General features: G+C 36.2%; 1 protein-coding gene across 27 annotated transcripts in view; it reads left to right on the top strand.

Annotated features, from left to right (window-relative positions):
* The first annotated feature begins 325 nt into the window (after positions 1-325).
* Positions 326-26,114, top strand: part of NRXN1 (neurexin 1) — a 927,325-nt gene continuing 901,536 nt past the window's right edge. For all 27 annotated transcript variants that reach the window (XM_034427409.3, XM_034427408.3, XM_060692589.2 and 24 more), the window contains exons 1-2: positions 326-677; positions 7,620-9,238. In XM_034427409.3, the coding sequence (XP_034283300.1) occupies positions 8,503-9,238 (736 nt within the window). In that variant the 5' untranslated portion in view covers positions 326-677; positions 7,620-8,502. The remainder of the gene's footprint in view (positions 678-7,619; positions 9,239-26,114) is intronic.

The raw sequence follows: 26,114 nt of genomic DNA, 5'->3' as shown, positions 1-26,114 counted from the left end.
TTCAGAATAAAAATGACATTATTAAGCATTCACCCCACCTACTCCAGAATGTTGTCCCACACACTTTCAATTAACTCTTCTGCTCCCGGCTCCATAGAAATTCCAGGAGGATTCCAGCTTCTTCGTTACCTGCAGCGCTGGCCCGATCCCTGCCAGAAACGGCTTTTGGGGAAGGGGCCTGTAAGAGGAAGAATCACGTCACCCCTGAAATAGAAAAAGGCCGGGGTTGGCTGGCAGGGGGCGGCTGGGTGGCTTGGGAAAGAGATGGAATAATTTTTATTTTATTTTCATTTTTATCCGGCGCCAGCCCCATCGCTCTCTCTTCTGAAGGGACGCGATGGAAGGACGGAGGCCGCCGTGCAGGGAGAGGTTCCTGTCCACGACGCTGCAGAGAAAACAGCTCCTCCCTCCTCCGGCAGACAGACAGCAAGGAGATGTCACGTGGGTCTCCGCTAGCCCTCCTTTCGCTCGGCTCTCCTCCCTTACTCCCGGAGATAGATAGAAGCCCTAGCCTGACGCTGCTGAAAAGGCGAGGGACGGCACTTTCTTTCTCTCCCCCCCCCCACCTCTCATCCCTTCTGCTTCTGCTTCCCCGAACTGCCTTATTCAAAGAACCTAACGGGGGGAAAATGCTCTTGGACCAACGCCTTACAAAGCGAGGAGGATAATCCGCGCAGGTAAACAGAGCTGGGTTTGGGGAGAGGGACAGGTGTCCGTGTTGTTGCTGGGAGGGGAGCGGGAAATGCCCATTTAGCAGGGATTCTGAACTGTCAAGGCTGCGCAAGGGACCGAGGACGGGTTTTGCACGCAGGATTTGGAAAAGGGGAGAGGGTTGCAAAGCGAAGCGGGGGAGATGGTGGCGGCGGTGCTGCTGCGATTAGGAAGTTAAAGCCTTCTTGTAGTGATTTATTAATAATTTGGGGGAGAAAGGGGAAAAAAAATCTTGCCTGGGATTTTAGAGGCTCGGATGCGCCGAGTTGGGGGGGGGGGGGGCAAGAATCAATCGTATTGATTTTCCCCTCACCTTCCCTTCCCCTCCCTCCCTCCATTGGTAAAATATGTGGCAATTTGGCGAAGGGGAGGGCTAGAAAAGTGGAGCTATGCTTCGGATGCAGATTTATATTTCGGGACGCTTTAATTGGGATCCATTAAATAGCGAGAGGAAGGGGCGTTCTTTTCTGCTCCCCTTTGCTTATCTGACATGTTAGAAGAAACTGCCTTAATCCCAGCTGCTGCCTCATTTTAGAATCCGTGTGTGTGTGAGAGAAAGAGGGGGGGGAGAGGGAGGGAGGGAATATAAATTGAGGTATAACCTGCAGCTCGCTTAAGTAACAGAATAAATCCAAATAAGCAAGCAAAGAAAGAAAGAAAGAAAGAAAAGAAATAGGAAGAAATATGTTTGCCTAACAGTTAAAGGAGTCAATTCTAAAAATAATTAGATTGGAAGGTATGAAGAATGGTGGAAGGAGCATTAAATGGATGAAAATGAATATATAAAAAGTATTTTTTTTTATGAGGGCACTTATCTCTCCTTGCAGCAGAGGGTATTTTTGTAAAGGGTGTGGGGAGTTCCTCCCCCTTCCCAGCCCCTTTTTATTTCAGCTTGTAATTTGTGTACTCCCCAGGTCCTTCCTGCATCCAGAGAAAATCCTTCTGATATTTAAAACAGCAGGATGCTGGTAAGGCTATAGATGCCAAAATGACCTGCTATTAAGGATTTATTGTTGGATTTATTGCCATAATGCTCTCCCTTCTTTGATTATCTTTTTCTTCATCTCTGTTGCTCTATCCTTATTTAATATCCAAGTTGATGAACTTACAGCTAAAATGCTATATTAATAATAATAACAACAGCAATTTACTTTAAGGTAGGGGTATTGAATTCATTGATGAGTTTTGAAATAGGTATTCTCGTCTATTAATTAGGCAAGAAGGACCACAGGCTTTTAAAACAAAAACTCTAACAGTCCATTTAAGTCATGCATGTTAAATCAGCAGTCCATCTTTCACAATCTATCTGCTACACTTCCTTTGCAAACCACTAGACATTCAGTGTTTATCATTGTATCAGCCATAATAAATTTGCAAATGGCTGTTGTTACTAGTATTATTTTGCAGCTGTTGTTGTGTTTATATAGGCATAAGAAAGGTGGGCAGCACAAAGAGAGCAGAAGGTGCTGTCATCAATTAAATGTAAGAAAAATATTTTAAAAAGGGATCTCCTTAGTTCAGCAGCTGACATTTATAGGAACCCTTCTTCTATGCACTTCTGGTTTGCATGTATGTGTATGTGCATGAGAGCTGAACAGGCAAACATACAGCCATACAGAGCTTCTCACTTTCTGAGGACAGCCTAACTGGTCACTTTTTCTCCTAAGCAATTTCCACTGAACCAACAACAGTCACAGACCCCATCCTTGAAGACACTCCTTTCCTTTAGAAAACAAGCATATTTTATGATACAAATTAGCTATAACTATACAAATCCTAGAAGAGAATCTTTTATTAATCCAATTTAATTAATGGATTAATTAAAATAAATTTAAGGATTAATTCCATTTTCTGTTTTGGTTTTGGAAAGGCACAAAACTCCCATCCATCCCTAATTCTGACATTCTCAATAGATCTGCAGTAGGAAGAGAGACACATAGTCTTAGCAGAACCTTGAACTCCAAGGCTATAATTCTGGGAAGTTTTTTCCAACCTGTTAAGGATATTTTTTTCTTCTTCTCCCTTTTGCCTCAGTAGCAGTCCTTATGCTGAAACAATGTCACTTTCTTCAGATGCACCAGGTTCTGTGTTACTTTTTTTGCATTCAACCACTCACCTAGACATACATAACCATAGCTTTCTCATACACTGAATCCATTCCTTGGCTCATAAACTGCTGCCAATCTGTTTCTCACTCTCAACACAATAACTATTTAGACCTCTATTTCAGTCTTTATTCACCCCATCATGACATCTGCTGTAATGAGTTACACACTTAATTAGGATACGTTGATATTATACAACATTTGCAACATCATATTCCTGTAACACACACACACACACACACACACACACACACATTTGTCTTTCCCTCCAGTTCTCCCACCCCTTTATTATGCATGCTCATTCCAATCTTCATAATCTTAATAGCAACACCCAAAACTATCCATTTTTTTTTTAAATTCACACTCGGCCCTCATGACTCTTGCCTGGGACACCATGATTAGGATCATATACCCACAGTGATTCTTTCTGTCCTTCCTTTTTGCACACCCATCAACTCTTATCTGAAACACCTCAGCATTCCTTGTGCAATTTTCATTCTCATAGCCATACCTTCCCTGTAGATGGAGGATAATTCTTCCTTCTTTGCTAATAGCGGTCTATTCTGCACAAATTACTGATTTTTTTTTAACCAACAAAAGGGTATTCCTTTTCCATTACTTACGCTGTCATATGAATACATTCATGCAAACATAGTCTAGCTTTTTTGTTTAATCTTCTCTCACATACATTTGCACACAAATTAAGCTTTTCTTTCATACAAAGTTAACTTTCACCTTTTGTCTCCACACATACTTCAATATATCTATCACACACGCATATATTAATATCCTTTTCTAATATTCTTCAGAAAATCTATTTTATCCATAACCTTTCCTGAGTTCTCACATATAATAATCAATTTGTCTTGCGTGTTGTTTTTTTCACTCATTAATTCTCCTCCTCTCTTTAAACATTTTTTTTTCTTCATGGAAAAACACAGAATTATCAGGCATGAATATTTTGCTCTAATTCTGGGCACTTCCAATTAAAACAATCTCTGACTGCAAAGGTGGAAAAAGCTCTCCATGACACTAGAGGGCTAGACGACCAAATGGATCCGGATTCATAAAGACAAAGCAACAAATATTTTGTTGGGACCTTTTTGTGTGTGTGGGGGGGACTCCGTGGTTCACCACCGAGTTTTGCAGTGGTGGAAAATCCCAAATTCAATTCTTGCTTGGCATCTGCATGGCGCACACCCTCATTCCGGGGAAGAGGCCGCTGTTCAGCAGCGAAGGGCAGTTTTTGCGTGCGAAGGTCTCCTTAGCACCTTCAATTCCGCGCGTTATCCGGGATTTTAGGAAGCAAGGCTGGCAAAACGGGAGAGCGCTGTTGAGAAACCTTGGAGAGCTCTCGCTTGTTGGACGAGAGAGATTTTTTTTTTTTTTTTTTTTTTAAGGAAGCAAAGGCTGGGAAAACGGAGAGCTCTGACCGAAACCTTGGAGAGCTCTCGCTAGTTGGACGCGAGAGATTTTAGGAAGCGAGGCTGGCAAAACGGAGAGCGAGCGCTGTTTGAGACCTTGGAGAGCTCTTGCCAGCTGGAGAAAGCGCGTCGTGCTTGGGAGACACAGCGCGTTCTTCACCGAATATTTATGTCTCTGTAAGGCTTCAATCCCACTCCACCCCTTCTTTTCTCACCCGTTTGCAGATAATGAATTCTCCCGTTCTTCTTCTTCTTCTTCTTCTTCTTTTTTTTTTTTTGCACAACTCTCCCACACATTCGTTAACACCGCCGTCCTGTAATACTTTCAGTCACACACTCCGGCGCTGGTTCTCCAGCACATTCACACACGCACACCCCCTTCCCTTTGCTCCCTCCCCCATTCCCCCGAGCTTCAGCACAACAACCTGGAAACGGGAATGGGGGTGGGGGTTGGAAACAGACCGACGTAGCCCGAGCGTTCACTCCCTCTCCCCCTCCTCCCTCCGGTCAGTCTCTAGCGAAAGCAGCCGCAGCAACGGCGAGCTTTGAAAAGCACGGGGCGTCTAGCTTGCAGCGCGCGCGCTGCCTCGCCAGAGGAGGAGCCCGGCAGCTGCCAGTGGGCGCGTGAGGAAGCGTGACGGCGGGGAGCGGGGGGGGGGCAGGGCAGCGGGCGAGGGCTGGATGCGGTGTCATCAATTTCTCGCTTCCTCTCCCTCCCGCAACCCGGGCACGTCCCCACCCTTCTCCCTAACAGACAACCCTGACGGAAAGGGCCAAGGTGGTCCTCGGCGCCAAATCGTCAGCGCTTCTCTAAGCGGGAACGGGAAGCCTCAGCGGGGTTGGCTGCCCCTCAAGGAGGTGAAATGAGGCTCTTTTTTTTCCCCCCCTCCTTGCTGCTGCTTTCGGTGATTGCTGACATTGGCCGCTGCCTTGCTGATAAGTCCAGGCTGAGAGTCAGAGGCTTATTACAACGAAGACCACAAAAGCCTCAAAGGAAAATACCTGGTCCTTTCATAGAACAATCCCTTAAACAACATTTTTCTCCCTTCATACACTGTGTGTGTGGCTATTCTCAAATAGTCTGCATGGAAATAAATTCTGCAGCCAATATAGGTGGCCCTGTACAGTAATTCAAACTTGCCTTCTCCCTTGCCTATTTTACCTAGTTGACTCAAATTTATTCCCATTCTTCCCTACTAATTCCTTGTTTTATTTTCTCATGCACATATTCACCAGTACCCTGTGTATGATTCCCCTCCCCCCCCATTCTTAACATTGTGTTATCAGGTGGTGTTAAGAGTTTAATGATAAAGAGTTCAGATTGCTGTCCCTCATCCAAATTCTGAAATTACAAATTTACAAGTTGTCTTTCCAGCACATGCTGACAAATCCATGATCCATTTTTTTTTAAAAAAAAAAAGCTTTCAATCGCCATATTGAAGCCTATTTTTGAACCGATAGATTGTCTATTCATATTTTTCTTAAAACCAAAAGAAAATTTGCCATTTTTAATAGATGGGAAATGGTTAGTACAACATAAACAAATAGAGCCAACACTGTAGAATATTAAATAATAGGACAAGGAGCTTAGAAAGTGATCCTTGATCAGGGAACAAGTTCTTTTAACACCTTTTTTTCTTTAAAACATTGAATAATATTAACTTTGAGAGTTAATTTATAAATATAGTTGAGATTTGAATCATAAGGGGGAAATATTATTTTAAATCTATTTCTACCACCTCTTTGAGTATTTGACTAAAATGGTGGTTTATGACTATATTATATACATGCAAGCTTATGTATATTTATAAAATTAAAAAAAAATACTTGGGAAAAGGTATCCCAAACTCTAATTTCTCTCCTTAATTTTTGTCCTTGCAATATTTTGATTTCAAGCCAAAGTAAGAATTATTCTTTGTGTCTCCCAAAATACAAAGTTTTATTAATTCCAAAATGATATACTTTCCCCTCATCATGTAGTTAGCTCTTACCAAATAGCATTACAACTATAACAAGAAGTCCTACCTTCTCAGCTTTTGGGGGACTTCTGGTGAACTACAATGTTGACATGAAAATTCTATTTTGAAGTTAAAAGGTATTAAAATGTAGAAATTGCCATCACCAATCGATTGTATTTATTAAACATTTTTCTCCCAGTGTTTTCAAAATATTAATTGCACCTACAATCATTGTAAGTTGCCCAGACTCACTTAGGATAGTGAGACAGGTGGCATATAAATTTATTCATTTGTTCAGTCAATGAATCAATCACAGTATACTGCCTGCATCAAGAAGTAAACAATATAAAGTGTTTTTCCCCTCCTACAGCCTTTGTGCTGTATTGGCATAGTGCTGAAATACTTTTAGTTGTAAAATGCAAATTATGGATATCAAGAGGTGTTTGCACTTGAAGTAGATGAAAGTAGCATATGCCATTTAATACTTTAGGTACAATCTAAAAGAGTTATGCTCTGGTATTGCTACTACTTGAGGAATTTTTTTTTTATTTGCTGCTGCAAGTCAATTAGTTTTCTTAGATGACAGCTGTAGCTGCAGTGGAGTACTGGTATAGAAATAATGATGTGATTGAACAAATACCAGTAAATATGCATTATCTGCAAATGGTGGGTGTAGCTGGGAATATTTGAGGGGGAAGGGTGAGATAATATTTTAAAACATGGAAACCAATTTAACTTGCATTACAGAGAAACATGTACATTTAGCTAGTTACAAGTTATATCTAATGTGAGATTATGAGATTGTATGTAGTTCTTTATGATAGAAGATGAAAGAGATTAATCAAACTTTGGCCTCTATTATATAAGCAATTAAAATGAATCAATTTTCCAAGTTTAAAAATTAATTAAAGGAAGCAGATAAAAATATACAAAGAAATATATCAATAAATATATTGATTCCAGGGAAAAAAACCAGCCATACCACTGAAGAAATTCACTGCTAGTTTGCCCCTCCTATGATTTCATCCACTTTATATAATATTAAAAACATGTTTATTACATGGAAAATTGCTAAACCTAGTATATAGCAGGCAGAGATATACTTTTTACCATGAATCTTTTTGAGAATAGTAAATATAGAATAGTAATAAATATATTTTGATATCCCTTTGTATCATAACTTTAATGAGGCATTTCCAATTTCTTTTTTGCATAAAAACTTATTGCTACAAATGTAGCATACTGTGTCACCAGAAACATTTTGAGCACAATACGTTAGGTATGTGGGTCTATTGTAGCAGAAGACCTTCAATTTACTTCTGGTTGCATTTATATTTGCTGTTACTTTCAGCTCTTTATTTTTCAGGAATGAAGTACTCAGGATTGTGAATGTAATTTTGTTATCTTTGTAATTTTTGCAGGTTTTTATAAAACACATTTTTTTTTAAAAAAAAATGGTGCAAAATCTTCCAACAATCAAGCACCAGGATCTTTTCAATTTTGGCTTTTCAGAAGAAAAACAAAATAGGAGCAGCTGTGAGGCTCTGCATAGCAAGTAGCTTCTAAGCTACATGACAGCTTCTGGATTTCAGCCCCATTGGGAAATACACAGTCTCCTGGTTTATTACATGGCAGGCAGTCCATGGTCTGATGAAAGAATCAACTTTGGAAAGACAGGATTGGAGTTGGTAAATTGCTTGCAGTGAAGGTGACAAAATTCCTGGGAAATACAGCTATTGGATAAGATGACTTCTACATACACTTGGATACTGACTTTTCCATATATGCTGGAATATTGATTAAATCTTGCTGGATTTGTGGATCTTTTAAAAAGGTCTTCTAAGTAGTTAATGGACCTTCCTACATTTGTGTATTTTCCACCCATCCCCAGCTTCTTTTCATCTTGTCAACATGGATTTTTAATATTAATATATTTGTTGACTCACTCTTAGTCTTCACTTTGAGAAGCAGATGACTGAATAACTTTTTATCAGTGCCTTTTATTTTTAAAAACATTTTTTACAGTTCAAATAAAATTGCACATTTGTTGGTGCTTTATCTTTCATTTCTTCCATTATTTTTATTTTTATTATTGAAAAAGAACAAATTTGCATCTTGGCTGAAAAGCCTGAGCCTCTCCTACTGGGGGAAGGCAGCCAGTTTATTTTCCCCCAGAACCTGGAAAGCAAGAATTAAGTATCTGTTGTGAGTGGTCACTGGAAAGATTTTACCCTGTCTGCTTCAACGCCCCCACCACCACTCCCCCCTCCTCTTCCCCCTCTCCCCCACCCCACCCCACCAAGAATGGGGCCTGTGCTCCTTCGGCGTGGAGGCTGCCTCCTACTTTGGATGGCACTGCTCCTGGGATGTTGGGCTGAGCTTGGCAGTGGCTTGGAGTTCCCAGGAGCAGAGGGCCAGTGGACTCGCTTCCCCAAATGGAATGCCTGCTGTGAAAGCGAGATGAGCTTTAACATGAAAACCCGCAGTTCCAGTGGCCTGGTCCTTTACTTCGATGATGAGGGCTTCTGCGACTTCTTGGAGTTAATTCTGACACAAGGTGGGCGGCTCCAGCTAAGTTTCTCCATCTTCTGTGCTGAGCCTGCCATCTTGCTCTCTGACATGGCTGTCAATGATAACCTGTGGCACACTGTGGTCATTCGCCGCAATTTTAAGAATACAACACTATTAATTGATCAGGCTGAGGCTAAATGGGTAGAAGTGAAATCTAAGCGGCGGGACATGACGGTCTTCAGTGGTCTCTTTCTAGGAGGGTTGCCTCCAGAGTTACGTTCACCTACCCTGAAAGTAACACTCTCCTCAGTGAAGGATAGGGAACCTTTCAAAGGATGGATAACAGATGTAAGAGTCAATTATACACAGTCTTCACCTGTGGAGAGTCAAGAAGTACGTCTGGATGATGAACAGAGCCACTTATGTGCTAGAGATGTTTGCCTCAATGGTGGTGTATGCTCTGTGCTCAACAATCAGGCAGTGTGTGACTGCTCCCATACTGGTTTCCGTGGGAAGGATTGCAGTGAAGGTAAGAATCTGTTTTGCCCTTTCCCAGTCAGCCTGCCCCTCAATGAAAGAGGAGGTCAAGAGATGGAGACTGCATGGCTTTTCCTCCATAGGAGTGAATCTTGCAGCTGTGCTTTCCCCTGATTCATCTCACATTTGAATCTTTTGTTAAATATTCCAACCCCTGTTCTTTCATCTCTTTGAACTATGACATAAGCATATTTTTGCATTGTAAAGATCAAGCTGAAAATTAAGTTGAGGATCAGAATTTTGTAGAATTGTAAGGAATGCAAATAAAAAGAATAGAGATTTGGAAAGCTGTAGTGCGAATAGGTAGGTATATTTTCTACCCCACTCAAGAAAGGATAACTTTAATTTTCAGGAAATAGACTGGCAAATTGATCTACCAACCAGGTCACTTGAAATATTATAATTTAACCTGAACAGTCCTAATAATTGGACAAAAAGGAATAATTCTGAATACAATTACTTATATTTAACAAGTGTGTGGATTTAGTTGTTGCAAGCCTCATTATCTGCGCGCATGGGAAGAGAGTATTGGATTTATTTTTCATAACAAAATATTTGAGAAATTCAATATTTCTCCTGTATAAGGCTAGATTAGTAAATATACATAACAAATTTTCTTGCATTTTAAAACCATGGGATGCCCTCAGAGCCAATACAAATAATATTGTATGAGGGAAAATAATGTATATTTTGTATGCTTGCACAAATAAAAATAAATTATATTATCAAAGGTGAAATGGAAAGGATTGTTTAAAATAGATAAAGAATAGCTAATTGAGTAGCTTCATTTAGTAAAGATCTAGTCCTTTGTCTTTATCATTTTAATCTAATTTTACTGACTATGGAACAAATATTTGTGGGGTATGTCTTTATGTGAACTTCCTGTCTTCTTTATTCAGAAGTTAGCCTCAGTCACCCAACATTATTTTTTTTTTAATTTGACTATTTGATAAAACTTCGTCTGATCTACCATGTTTCTACCATTAATCAAAAAAGCCACTCAGTCTGTTTTAATATATATTTACAGTTGCTCTTGAAATTGTAGTATCTCATATGTTGTATTTTACTGGCTGTTTTATAAAGCTGGTCATTAACCAAAATTAATAAATTCTATAGCCTGTGTATTGTACTGGTTCATAAGGAAACACTTTTGAATTGGTCTTCTGGCAATGCTTAGTTTTAAGATGGTATGGGACTTTAAAGGAATTTTTTGCATGGAATTTAGATTTTTCTACTTCAATATGTGGATTTTTGATGTAATTTATACTGATAATTAGTTGAGAGATTAGCTGAGAGATTAATTGTGATACCACCACAAAAGCTATTACAAGTAGTTTTTTAGGCAATGCTCTTAAATCCTAAAAAACCTGGAAAAATTAAAACTCTTCATTTGAAACATAAAACTATGATATCTCCATTTTAGTTGTTTATTTCAGTTAATGCATATTAAACTCATAACCCATTTTGGAAATCAGCAACAGTTTTAATAAGGTAGGAAACTAAATTATAAGAGAAAATATATTTTCTCTTATAATTAAATATATAGTCCTACAGCATAGTGTTTGGATTTGCCCAGAAGCAATTTCTGTGGCTTTCAATTGGATATACAGGTAAGTACATAAAATTGCAAAATTATATAGTATTTGCATTCTCTAATTGCAAGGATGTTTTATCTTAGGAGTAAAACTGCCTTAGACTAATAACAGAGGAACATGCACTGTTGTATAACTATAATGCTAGATAGATAGATGATAGGTAGGTAGGTAGGTAGGTAGGTAGGTAGGTAGGTAGATAGACAGACAGACAGACAGACAGACAGACAGACAGACAGACAGAAACTTTCTTATTAATTATGGAGGAGTATTACTCCCTCTTCCTTCCTATTTGTTAATGGAAGCAATTTCCATTAAGTTAAATTGCATATCAGCAACACACTGGTCTGTTTATCAATTAATATAAAAATTGAATTTGTATTTATAGGAATGAAATATCTATAAACAACTTGTTGCACTCATTAAGGAGGGAAATCAGAATAGCTTTTGGGTACAGTATTTTCATTTTTGGAATGTATTTTGAAGTGGTAGATTTGAAAACCTTCAGTGGATTATTTCCAGAGGTCTAGAAGCTGAAATATGGTGTCCCTTGCATAGTGATGGGTTTTATATGATTGGTGAAGAGTTGTTCATCAAACTTGTAATGTATCATTAATAGATACTTAATGTATTTTTGGTACTATTGTGTATTAATTAGAACATAGTATTTTGAATTTCTGGTTATTAAAATTAATTGCCTTTTATTAGTACTACATATCATATAACTATTACTATGGGTAAATCATAATTAACAAACTTACATTCCTAAAATATTCACAAATCACAAAACACTGTATTTGTAGTATTATTAAAGTTAGCAACCCCTAGCCATTTATTGACCTTGAAAAAGATAAGTACCATGTTGCTCCCACTTAGTAGGAAAAGAAAGGACATTTTAGGCAGAAATTAAATTAGAAAGTTAAAAAAAATTAGTAGAAACAGTAATGGCAAACCATTTTCATATTGTTGCCAGAAAACGTATATTGATATATTCATTAGTTATCAGGAATAAGATTTTTTAAGTTAATTTTGTATATTTTATAAATATTGTATACAGTAGTATACAATTTATGTCTCAGTTTAAAACATATTTCAGGCTATATTATCCTGACAGCCTGTTCGGTTTAGCTAGTCAGATTAAAAACCTTTCTATAGAATAGAAAAAGGGTATAACCACAAATATCTCTACATCCATAACAATTTAATTCACTTGCTTTAAAAGACATAGCAAGCATGGTTTGAAACCAGAGTGCTATAATTGTGTGCAATTTACAGCTTGTCAGATAATAGACATAATTTTTTTATCACATGCATTGAATTTGAAGGGGAAAAAAATCCAAGAGAAAAATAAAGATGTCTGAATAACCGACATATTCTATTCCATAACCAGATCTTCAATTCCAGTTTAATTAATGAACCATGCTAAAAGATAACAATGAAAACTCATAATATTCTTGCATTTTCAAACATTTAATATATGAAGCATTTCCTTGACAAAATATCAAAATATTTCTAACAAAATGAACCATCAAAATCACCCATTTTTAGTAAATTAAAATAACAGTATTTCTGGCAATGCAAATCTAGGCTTCAGCCTCTAGGTATAGCAACAATCCAAGTTTGCTCCACATTACATTAGAAATAGAACAGATAAAAATCAACTAGTGAGCATGGCTAATTTAAAAAAAAAGACAACTGAAATTCCTAACTACTAAACTACTACTGTGTGGTATTCCTTCATTACTACACAATAATTAATGTGGATCACTCAGTAAAAGGTTTTAAGAAAGTAATATAAACCAATGGTCTATTCTACCTGAGGAACTCAGATAATTATGAAAAGAATATTAGTGAAAAACATATATTAGCTGTGATAGAGATGAGTTCCATACTAAAGATGATTAGGATTTTTAAAAGAAAAGAAAACAATTTCATATAAATTTATGAAGTCATCATATCATGAATACAGCATATATTTCTAACTATTATATCTCATAAACATAAATAAGATGCGTAGAAAAGGACCCCAAAAGGAGAATTAAAACATTTAGTAAATTGGAAAATCTTCATTTTTTTCCTTTATATATATATAAAAAAGGATGAATAACAGTTAATCAGATTTATAGAATTATGTACAAGTGGCATATAGTTTCTGGGCTTTTTTTTCCTTCTGGCAGCCAGCAGACCCTTTGCTGCCCATTGGGAGGCTAAGATAGATCTATTTCGGCCTTATAAGGCCTCATCAGTTAGCCACACCCTCATCTCATGTATCCTCCATGTAAAGGTACAATATTTGTTTTTCTTTCTTTTTCGTAGGTTTTATGTGTATTTCTCTCTAGCCAGGTTCCACCTACGTAAACCAAGATATTATGCAGCCCTAGTTCAGTGAAATCACAATTCACTAGTTTCTGGGCTTTTTGTTTCTAGGCTTTTTTTTTTCTGGCAGCTAGCAAACACTCTGAGACTAAGATCTTAGTCTCCCAATGGGCAGCAGAGTGTTTGCTGGCTGCCAGAAAAAAAAAAAAAAAGCTTAGAAACTAGTGGATTGTGATTTCACTGAACTAGGGCTGCATAAAAATCTTGGTTTATGTAGGAAGAACCTGGCTAAAGAGAAATACATACATACATACATACATACATACATACATACATACATACATACATTATTGTTTTAGCCAGGGTTTTTCCTACGTAAATCAAGATATACACATATAGACCTACGAAAATATATATATATATATATATATATATATATATATATATATATATATATATGTATGTATGTATGTATGTATGTATGTATGTATGTATGTGTGTATGTGTGTGTGTATGTGTATATGTATATGTATATGTATATGTATATGTATATGTATATGTATATATATGAAGCATATATTATTATGTAACCTTGTGACTTAAGTATATACTTGTGTTTGATGTTGGAACCCAAGTGCAAAAGGAATGAGGTTTACACTATGACATATTTTGTTTTTGTTATCATATAAGACGAGGGTTGTCCCCTCCACACACACAAAAAAAAAAAATGTGTGTGGATTGGATAGTAATCGTGCATTCTTTAATGAGAATAGAAAAAGTTGTTGAAAATAAATAAATATGAAGTGCAAATGATTAAAGAGATTGCTACTACAGCATTGAATGCCTTTAAAAGGTGAACCTTCAGATTAGTAGCTGCTTGGGTGGGACTGCATGGGTGAGGCTATACATGCCTGGTAAATTTAACTCTTTCTATAATGTCTAATAATAAAGCTTTTCTCTATTTTCTTTATGTCTCTGTTCATTACTTCTTTCTTTTGCCTCATTTTTATCCACTGTGCTTCTTTTGTTTTTCCCTTCTTGGGTCAGTTAATACATCCCCCCCTCTTTTGGGGGGGGTGTTTTTGATAAGAAAAAAGGAGATAGAATGTTTGAACACTTCTGTGTGAAGAGCTTGCATGTGAAATTCAGAATAGTAGACATATGGAATATTTTGTTTCACTATTAATATTAGCTATTGATTCAGTTAATGGTAGGGGATTGCCTTGACTACATATGCATGTGGATATGTATTGTGACTTCTGGCAGATACATATCCACATGCATATGTAGAAGGCTGTCACATGCATATATTTATGTGGATTGTGGAAAATTTCTGGGAATGGTTTTAGTTGTATTGGACAATTTTAGGATGACAAGATACAGAATCTAAGATTCTTTCTGAGAGGATTTCCCCCTTTGCTTATACTTAAATCTATTTTGCTTTTATTTATTTATGGATTTATTTCTGATGGTTGCTTAAATTGAGAATAGTCTTTCTTTCAGGACAATGGATGGATGGATTATCCCATTTCTTTTTCTCACAATACCAACATTTCACAATACTAGCAAATCCAATGAAACAATTTGGCAAGATTTCATAACAGATTAAAAAAAGTCATTGTTCATACATCTCCTTAATTCGCTAAGATCTTTTCTTGCCAGACACTGAGCCAATGGCTTATACAGTAAAAGGAGATTAGATGAATCTTGGAAGAAAAGTATATTGATAGCAAATGGGTTCAACTCTCAATACAGCAACAGCAAAGCTATCAACATAACATCAATAATGATTTCAGATAAATAATATGTGCTCACAGAAATATAAACATAGTAAATCAGATCAGATAATTTTAATTTGTTAAATCCTAGACTGTTTTTATGAAAAATAAAATAAGTAGTCATATGATGGTATTGCTGCAAGATTTTGAATTTGATATGGAAAATTATTTTATTTCCATGAAAAACAATTTGATCACTATCTGAACGTTTTCTATTTAAACAGGAAATTATCCATGATAGTACTGTCTTGCTAGTTTTAAAAATCCTCCTTGAAAAATCTTGTTCCTTTTAATGAGACAATGATGAGCATTGGAAGGATGACAAAGTAGTAGGAGTTAAAAGCAAACCATTCCATGTTTAAAACAACTACAATGTTCATCAAAGCAAAAGTTTTATAATATTATTCCCATATTAGTTAGTGGCCCTTCCTTTGAGCATTTTAATGACCAGAACTAGAAACAGTAGTTTCTAGATAATAAGGTAGTAAAACTGATTTATTTTATTTATAGTCTTAAGGGTCATATTTGATTAAGTTAGGGAAGAATACCTATGTACTTTCTAAATTAACTTAAATGAGCCTTCAAGTTGATGTTGATGTCTCTCATCCACAGTAGTAATTTATCCTTTCCTGTAATATAAAACCAGAAAACAATATCCCTTATAGCTTTTTTATTATTATTATTATTTGTTCAATGTGAAGTCACAGCTGCCAGTTCTTAAACTGGTGTTGACCTTTGTAGAACATAAAATAATAGGGTTGGAAGGTACTTTGAAGATCTTCTAGTCCAACCCTCTGGTGAAACAGAAGACCGTATACAATTCTGGGCAACTGGCTATCCAGTCTTTTCTTGAAAACCTCCAGTGATGGAGCGCCCACAACTTCCAGAAGTAAACTGTTCCACTGATTAATTGTTCTCACTGTCAGGAAATTTCTCCTTAATTCTAGGTTGGCTCTCTCTTTAATGATCTTCTACCCATTACTTCTTGTCCTGCCCTTAGGTGTTTTGGAGAATACATTGAATCCCTCTTTTCTGTGACAGTTCTTCAAATATTGGAAGACTGCTATCGTATCACTCTAATTCTTTTCTTCGTTAGACTAAACATACCTAGTTCCCTCAGTTGTTCATCATATGGTATGGCCTCCATACCTGTTATCATCTTTGTTGCTCTTCTATGCATTATTTATAGAGTCTCAACAACTTTTTTGTATCATAATAACCAGAATTGGATGCAGTATTCAAAGTGGTACTGTCACTTCACATGATATTGAAACAACCCTCTGTTGGTGCAATTTAGGATTGCATTAGTTTTTCATTTGCATCTTCTTCCCAAGAACCTTGGATGTCATAATATATGTGTATATTATATGTGTAGATCTAAGCAATGTATATGTGTAGATCCAAGTATATGTGTAGATCGAAGCAATGTGGCCTTTTGCAATTGATAGATTGCAATATTGCCAAAGTGCAGATCACTGGGACCACCACTGCTAGTTAATGCCAAAATCAATTTTAATGTTCAGATCTTGATACTTTGTGATCATCTTCTCCTCCTCCTCCTCCTCTTCTTCTTCCTCTTCCTTCAGCAATAGTTTCTACATATGCTTAATACCTGCCATATAAAGTTCTGTTTTAAAATGTAATTGGCTTTATAATTACCATCTAATACCTTTGTTCATACCGACAGGCGGCACACAACATTTATAGGTAGTTCAGTACTTAGCACATTTCTTTTAATACAAAAGAGAGCTGATTAAGTTTATGTTAAATTGCTCCTTAGTTTAACCCCCTATTATGTATGTAGATTAACCAATAGATATTCCCTTACATTGTATTCTCAAGTCCAGTAGCAGATACCAAAGATAATTACTCTGTACAGTGAGTTTTTTATAAAACTAAATACAAATCTCATGTTGCATATAGTGAATTGTTTTTATTCTTAGTTTGAATACCGATTATATAAGCCACACAGAGTAACTTTGGACAGGGAGGTGGGCAGCATATAAAATAAGTAAGTAAGTAAGTAAGTAAGTAAGTAAGTAAGTAAGTAAGTAAGTAAGTAAGTAAATTTTATTTGTTTCATGATGTATTTATTTTTGTTTGTTCTTAATCTTAGTTATGGATTTAGAAAATTAGGAAAGAGGTTATATGATTGAGGCATCCTATAAAAAACATGGAAAGAATACTATATACAAATTTCTCCTAAACTATGTACTCTACAGGTGAATGATCTTTTTAGCTACTCACAATCATGTGTATTACATTCACCCTTCCAAAACTGCTTTTATATAGTAATCAAAGCCAAATGGGTTTGATGCTAATCCAACCAAAGATTAAAAAGTTATTCAGTCTATAGTGCAAATGTCAACATCTCAGACTTGGAAAAGAAAACAATATTAAACACAGTTTAATTTTAGAATAGGGTTTGAGCCACTGCCTCTGATGTTAAATTTGAAACCAAGTGCAAAGAAAGGTTACTGATTAAAAAAAGCTGCCAGGAATGGAAAGTAAGGAAAAGTATTTTAGTAAATCTTGGACTCATAACTTTTTATAAACATTACCGGGAAGAACAATGATTATTTGACAGTCATTCATAAATTATTAAAGATTACGAAACAATATCTTGAGCATGCCTTTGATAATCCACTTCAGCTATAAACACAAAGAGGAGTGTTAGAGAATCAGTCTAATCACCTAAATTATATAATATGTCTATGAAAACATTATTTTTAAACTCTTCCAAATAAACACAGGACCCCTTTAAATCTATGAAGGCCTTCTCATTGATAATATATCTATTTCCTTTGACCAATCTGTTTCTGTAATACCTTTGGAAAAATTACCTCCTACATGACCTGCATTGATATCAAGGACTTGTGAAGGTGGGATTAGGCTGTTCATTCTTCTTTGCCAGCCTGGACAATCCCTGGAGAGCATTTCCATGAATGGAATTCTTGTGTGATTAGAAATATAACTACATTAAATAAATCATAAACAATGGAGATAACAATTGGCATATATTACTTCGTATTCAAACAAGCTGTTCACACATCTCCAACATATTTTCTCAGAATAAGAATGCTTCAACAATCAATTTTCTACTGATATGGGAAATGAAATTTGAAATGAAGTGAAATTCTTCCTCCATATACAATACTGAAGCAATTAAGGTGGTAAAGCACAATCAGCTAGTCTGCAGGATGGTAGGAGTAGCTTCTTTCTTTATATTTGTGATAGAAATGAACTATTAGATCAGTATTGGCTGCATTCTCTTATTATCCAACAGCAGTATTACTGTACATTTATGTTAGCCTATTTCTACTCATAATAGAAAGGTTGCCTGTATGTAAAAAGAGACCAATGTTTTAATTATTTTAATTTTATTCCTTTTTAGGCAATAATTTTATGATATGTGATTAGTACCCAGTAAAACATCAGAGCCCATTAAAATAGTTTGATAATATGTTTGTTATCATATATGTGTTTATACATACATACATACATACATACATACATACACATTAATCATGAGGAGTGGGGCTTCTGAGTATCACTCTGTGCATTACTATAGCTATATACTGTAAAATAATTTATTTGATGTTTCTTATATTTCTTCTTGTATGTTTTGAATCCTAAAATCTCCAACTTATCTATCAGATAGATCAATCTGTCCATCCATCTATCCAGTAAATCACTGAAATGACTCTAAAGAATCTACACAAATAGCCTAAAATAATTATTTCACTACAGTGTCATAACTTACAATGCTATCTAAAATAGCACATACTGTACATACACTCCTCAATGAGTTATTGTATTTTCAATGAGTTATTGTATTTTCTTTTCAGTTCTTTTTTACATACTGTATGAGTAAAAGTGATTTACTTCATATAATTACTGTGAGAGAGAAACTATAAAAAGCAAAGTCATCACAGAATCTGTCTTAGAAAAATTCCACGCAAGTGAGTGATACTAAGGATAATAGTTTATTAATTCAAATTTAAAGGCAAGTGAGTATGCAAACTCATTTGTTCTTGTTGAACCAGTTACTATCCATCTTTGGTATACTATTTGCTATTTTGGTATCCTATTTGCTATTGTGAAAAAAAAATGATTTCTTCTTCCAATGTAACTTGACTTGGAACTTGAGGAGTAGTGATCTTTTCTACAGTTAGCCTCTGGTCACATCTTAGCTGTTATTATTGAGCTCTTCCAGGTACCAATGACGCAATGAGACTGATTTTTTAATATACCGTTAATTTCAGATTGAATTTGGCCATAAAGTTTGTCAATCTTCTGCATCCGTAGTTGGGTCATGAACTTGGATAACCATTCTGTTAAATGTCTGTACAAGACTGTTCTTGGTCTAGTTGATTTTATTTGGCCACTGAGTGCATTGCACCCAAGTGCTTTAATCAAAATAGAGCTGGAAGGGACCTTGGAGGTCTTCTAGTCCAACCCCCTGCTCAGGCAGGAGACCCTATATCATTTCAGATAGATGGCTCTCCAATCTTTTCTTAAAAACCTCCAGTGATGAATCACCTACAACTTTTGAAGGCAAACTGTTCCATTGGTTAATTGTTTTCATTGTTAGGAAGTTTCTCCTTAGTTTTAGGTTGGTTCTCTCCTTGATAATTTCCATCCATTGTTTCTTGTCTTGCCTTCTGGTGCAGCCCCTCAAATACTGCCTCTCTCCCTCCCTCCCTCCCTCCCCACTCCACCCTCATATATATATATATATCTATATCTATGTATCAGAATAGAGCTGGAAGAGACCTTGGAGATCTTCTATCCAACCCCCTGCTCAAGCAGGAGACCCTATACAATTTCAGATATGTGGTTATCCGGTCGTTTTTTAAAAACCTCCAGTGATGAAGCACCTACAACCTCTGAAGCCAAGCTGTTCACTGGTTAATTTTCCTTACTGTTAGGAAATTTCTCCTTAATTTCAGGTTGCTTCTCTCCTAGATTAGTTTCCATCCATTGTTTCTTATCTTTTCTATATTCTTCTTTACTACATTGTCTTTACTATATTCTTCCTACCTATGAAAGCAGCATTGCTCCTTTGTTGTTTTTCATGTCCTGAGTATTCTAGTCCATTTCAGTTTACTGATATATGATGTCTATGTGTAGTTGATTCTTTTCATCTTTTCTGTGGTGAATTTTCCCATGTTCATGTTTCTTAAATTCCACACTCCTTTTGCAATTATGTATTTGCAGCCTAGTTTTTCTTTTCCTGCTCTGCAACATCAATAAAAAGACATTCAAAGGCTTTAATTTCATTCCACCATAAGCACCACTAGTACCCTGAAATTATCCATTCTTCTTCAGCAGGATATTGAATGACTTCTGATCTGAGGGGCCATCATCTGTTCCTTTATCAACAATCACTTTATGTTGTCTATCCATATGGCTTTCTTGATAAAGTACAGAAGTAGTTTATCATTACTTTTTTCTGCACAGTATGAAATTGTCACTAAATGGTCATCTGCCGCATTACCTAATAACCAGTGGTGGGTTCCTCCCAGTTTGGCCCGGTTCTCCCGAGCCGGTAGCGGTGACGATATGACGTCACCAAACCTGTTCTGCCGCCCACTGCTGCCCTCACACCCCCCACTCCCCGCATTATTCTTACCTTTTATTTGGCCCCACCCCCAATCTATTGCTGCTTCCTGAGTCCCAGCTGATGGCCAGAGGGAAAAAAACTGTTTAAACTCTTGCCGCGGGGCTACAAAGGGCCGCCCTACAGCTGATCAGTGTTAACAGAAAACAAATGAGTAGATCAGTGCCTGCAAAAATACATGAGTAGATCAGTGCCTGCAAAAAATAAATGGGTAGATCAGAATTTATTGGCCAAGTGTAATTGGGCACACAATGAATTTGTCTTTGGTGCATATGCTCTCAGTGTACATAAAAAGACAAGATACATTTGCCAAGAATCATAAGGTACAACACTTAATGATAATCATAGGGTACAAATAAGCAGTCAGGAAACAATCAATATAAATATAAATCATAAGGATACAAGCAACAAAGTTACAGTCATGCCATCATAAGTGGGAGGAGATGGATGATAGGAACAGTGAGAAGACTAATAGTAATAGTAATGCAGTCTTAGTGAATAGTTTGACAGTTTGAGGGTATTTTTTGTTTAGCAGAGTGATTGCGTTCAGGGAAAAAACTGTTCTTGTGTCTAGTTGTCTTGGTGTGCAGTGCTCTATAGCATTGTTTTGAGGGTAGGAGTTGGAACAGCTTATGTCCAGGATGCGAGGGGTCTGTAAATATTTTCACAGCCCTCTTTTTGACCCGTGCAGTATACAGGTCCTCAATGGAAGGTAGGTTGGTAGTAATTGTTTTTTCTGCAGTTCTGATTATCGTCTGAAGTCTGTGTCTGTCTTGTTGGGTTGCAGAACTGAACCAGACAGTTATAGAGGTACAGATGACAGACTCAATAATTCCTCTTAATCCTTTGTTCTTGGTTCTTAGCATTTTGGCCAGGAGCCCTTTTCTTTGGAGTACTCCAATAAAAAGCAAACAGAAAACCTGCACCTCGTGTCTGGCGTTCATCACTGGCTTTGGCACCAGGCTCAGACCCGAATTGGGTACAACACTACTGTTGATACTGTGTTATCTAGTATTGTAAGAAGTGGTAGTATGGGAGGGTTTCTCCTAAAGTCTACCACCATTTCTATGGTTTTGAGTGTGTTCAGTTCCAGATTGTTCCGGTCACACCATGAGGCTAGTTGTTCAACCTCCCGTCTGTATGCGGATTCATCATTGTCTCAAATGAGACCGATCATTGTTATATCATCTGCGAACTTCAGTAGTTTAACAGGTGGATTGCTTGAGATGCAGTCATTGGTATATAGAGAGAAGAGAAGTGGAGAGAGCACACAGCCCTGGGGGGCTCCTGTGCTAATTGTACAAGTATCTGATGTGATTCGGCTTAGCTTCACCTGCTTCTTCTTGTCTGTTAGGAAGCTTGTGATCCATTTACAAGTGTGTTCAGGTACCACTAGCTGATTTAGTTTAGTTAGAAGAATGTCCAGTATGATGGTATTGAATGCTGAACTAAAGTCTACAAAGAGGACCCTTGTGTAGGTCTTTGGAGATTCAAGATGTTGTAGGATGTAGTGCAGAGCCATATTAACATCATCATCTGTAGCTCTATTTGCTTGATATGTAAATTGCAGGGGGTCTAACAGCGGATCCGTGATGGCTTTCAAGTGGGACATCACTAGCCTTTCAAAGGTTTTCATAACTACAGATGTTAGAGCAACTGGTCTGTAGTCATTCAGTTCCTTGATGGAGGGCTTCTTCGGCACTGGCATGATAGTGGAGCGTTTGAAGCAAGAAGGAACATGGCACATCTCTAGTGATTTATTGAAAATTTGGGTGAAGATGGGGGCCAATTGGTCAACACAGACTTTAAGCAAGAAGGAGTTATCTTGTCTGGGCCTGGTGCTTTTCCTGGCTTCTGTCTGTGAAATAGATCTTGCACTTCGTTTTCTGTGAACCCAATGGGATGGGGTCAGTTGTAGGAGGTTTGGCTGTTGTTGGTGTGGGATGGGGGTTGTGGAGATGGGGGTTGTGGAGATAGATGTCTGTAGTTTCCTTTCAAACCTGCAGTAGAACACGTTCAGGTCATCTGCCAGTTGTTGATTTCCTTAAGCCCGGGAAGGAGGTTTGCTGTAGCCGGTGATATCATTGCTGCCCTATATAAATGCCTGCTCAATTTATCTGGCCAGCTGGGATGACCTTCATCTGTTTGGTGGCCTGATGGAAATATATTATTTTGGTATACAATCTAGATGTTCTTTACTGCCCTGCCATACAAAATAAAGCAACATAGCAGGACTTGAGGGGGAAATTATTGCTATAAGGAATCAGCTAATGTATAATATTGCTCTATATCCAGTTTTTGTCCTTTTGATGGGGAAAACCATGTGATGATGGGATTCTTCCAGAAATAGCAGAGGTTTCCACTAGAAGAAAGGGCATTATTCAATTTTATAGTGCCTGTCCACAAATAGCATGATTCTGTAATGATGTAATATTGTACACTGGTTCTCCAAATTCTATCTCTATTATTAATCTTTTCTTGATCAAAGATATGAATTGCAATTAATGCATCTCATTATATATCATGTTTTCTTAAAATTGTATATATATTTGCTTTATCTTTTCAATTTAAGTGTATAAAATTATTTCAGGTACTATATGACATAAAAATTGAAATTGTCAAAGCTTGATATTCCAACATAATTGTTTGCTGTAAAAGTAATATACTTGTTATTTTATCCTATGGCTTATGTGGATCATATGTGTGTGATATCATGTATATAAATTGTGAGATATATTGGGGGACCTGTATGCATGTACTGTACATATTCAGACTGAGTGGAAGAAGATAATCAGACATATGATTGGTTATAACTACAGAGGATAAAAGTACTTCTGTATCATCATAAGGATTATTGGCAGCCATGATCAGGCTCAGTAATTCATACTTTCTTTAATATTAAATCATTCTTATTCTTTTGTATTTTGGGAGGAAAAAAAATCTAAATTTTCTTTATGGTGGTAAAAATAGCAATGAGTAGAAACAAGGCTTGAATTGAATTCTTAAGTAGAGTAATACTCTATAATTTTCTTTTAATTTTCAGGGAAACTGCAGTGTGTTTTAAAGTATTTAAAGAATATAAAATAACTTCAAACTTCATTCTAATTGATCACTGCATAATTTTATGAGAAAGCTAAAAAGGAATTTGTTTTACTACATTCAATCACTTCTTTCATTTTTAAATATTATTTATTTTATTAATTTATCAACTTTATATGCCCCTCATCTTGTGGTGCATTCAAGTGGTCTTGAAAGTAGAATAAAATATAATCCTATCCTTTCCTATTACTGTATATTTAAGAAAATTTTGAATGTCCAGTGTGTTCAATACAATATATGTTTATTTGCTTAGAGCAATCAAGAGCAATAAAAGCAAAGACTGCATTTTGGAAACAGTGAATGAACTGTTACATTATCTATGGCAAAATATATCCAAACTTTTTTTGATGAAAGTCTGTTATTATCATAGTTTTTAAAAATGACTTTCCTTTCAATGCCTTCATTATATTGTCCTAGGAAATTCTGAGTAATTGTAGGTAATACACATACAAGCTGATATCATTTTATCAATCAATATGCAACGGATAGTAATACTGGTTGAGCTACAAATATAATCCTACCCCTCATTTAGGCAGATTTGTAATTGATCAGTATTGTGCATTGCACTGAGTATTATCTCCCCCCCTTCGTCATTCATTTAGTACTTGAACTGTTTTAATAATGATTTTAGATTTGAGTGCATGTAATCTTTGTTCTTTCTAGATCTAGAAACTTATTTATTTTATGTGATTTGTATCCCGCCCTATCTCCGTAGACTCAAAATTTCAACTTGTTAAGGTCAGTTTCCCACAAATAATATTCCATAAATAACTATACTATAGAATTTTGAATAGGATTGTTTTTGATGTGAAATAGCTGAGTCACAACTGGAGAAACAAAAAACATATTTATTAAAAGCCACATGTGTTTACCAGAAACATAAAGTAATGAATTATTAAGAACACAAGTGTTGCTTAAAGTTTTTCTTACTCCTAAATTTATTGAAAAAAGAATACCAATCAAGATTTCCTAGCATAACAAAAGCCTCAATCCCCAAAAACTTTATTTTCAAAAAATAGTTTAATTTTCCTAAATAAGAAATTTCTGCATAATCAAAGTAGACTCTTTTTTAAATCTGGACTCAATGTTTCTTGGACAACATTTCTGTTTTCTGTGTGACCACCATTATATTGTAAATCCTGAAGGTCTTTGTATATTTTCTCTCAATATTCTCTCTGTATTTCCAATCTATTGAAAAATAGATTTTCAAAATGTTGTTAGAAGATATTTATTATTAATAACATTATTGTTTAATATAAATTAATAAAATAAAATCACTCATATAAGCAGAGAATAACTCTAGACAGACAATCAAGCAGAAAACAATACCCTAATCAAGAAACTACCAAGGAAAATATCATTTCCCTATCAAAACTGGTAGGGCAAACTACAAGGAATAAACCCCACATGCATTCATAGTGATGAAGTTACCTAATTGGATAATGAAATATCTGCAAGCATGAAAACTCAGCACCAAGGACTCCACAAAACAAAAAGTACACATGTAGGCCAACTCTAAAATTGCCTTCAAAACACTAAATGCTTACTGAGGTGTGCCTGCCCCCTTCTTTTCTGGCATTTAAGATGATGTTTAAAATCTTTCGGTTTACATTGGCTTTCCATGCCTATGGCGTGTTAGGGAAATATTACATCTTTTATTGTAATCCATTTTACTGCATTTGTTGAACATATACAACATTCAGTTTGGATGCATCTTTTATATTGTTTTTGTTCTAGTTCATTGTCCAAAAACCCTGGGAATGGGCAATACCGTATAAAAATATAATAAATAACATTTGTGTACAAATGTCACAGTAGGTGGATACATCTAGTCAATATTGGCTGAAAAAGCTAAATACCATGAGATCTGGTTAATGCCTACCAGAAAATTCCAGAATTATTAGTCAGAGAAAGTAAGAAAAAAAAATGCCAGAAGACTGCAATGGCAAACAATTTCGGTATTGATCATCATAAGCATGTCCATATAGTCAGCAAGTCAATCTGACGCAGCATATACTTCAGTGGTGCTTTGAAGTAACTTCAAAGTACTACATTGGAAGAATGTTGTCAATTTGTAATGAAAGTCATTGGGCTTTAGCTAAACAGAGTGAAACTGACATGTTATCAAGTCTGCTAAATACCATTTTATTGGTGTTATCTAGGACTGTATTCTAGATTTACATTATAACAGCAAACAGCAAAATTTGCTTTCTTTATTTAGTTCATGGATTTATAGTGCCATCCAATTCAACTCTGGGTGATATATAATAGAAACAAACAATAAAGAAAAATAACTATATATTAAAAATAACAAACCAGAATATAAAATAGTGACCAAACAGGATTATCATCTAGGCAATGTATTAATTGAATTAAAATAATTTAGAGTTGCTATCTTGAGTATACTTTCTAAAAGTCAGGCCTGGCTTTATTATTTGCTCAGCCTTGAGTATTGCTGGC

The sequence above is a fragment of the Pantherophis guttatus genome, chromosome 1 (genome assembly GCF_059756535.1).
Source record: "Pantherophis guttatus breed Tessera chromosome 1, ASM5975653v1, whole genome shotgun sequence".
NCBI classification, from domain to species: domain Eukaryota; kingdom Metazoa; phylum Chordata; class Lepidosauria; order Squamata; family Colubridae; genus Pantherophis; species Pantherophis guttatus.
Note: the sequence above shows the minus strand (reverse complement) of the source record. Positions and strands in the feature narration are given on the sequence as shown.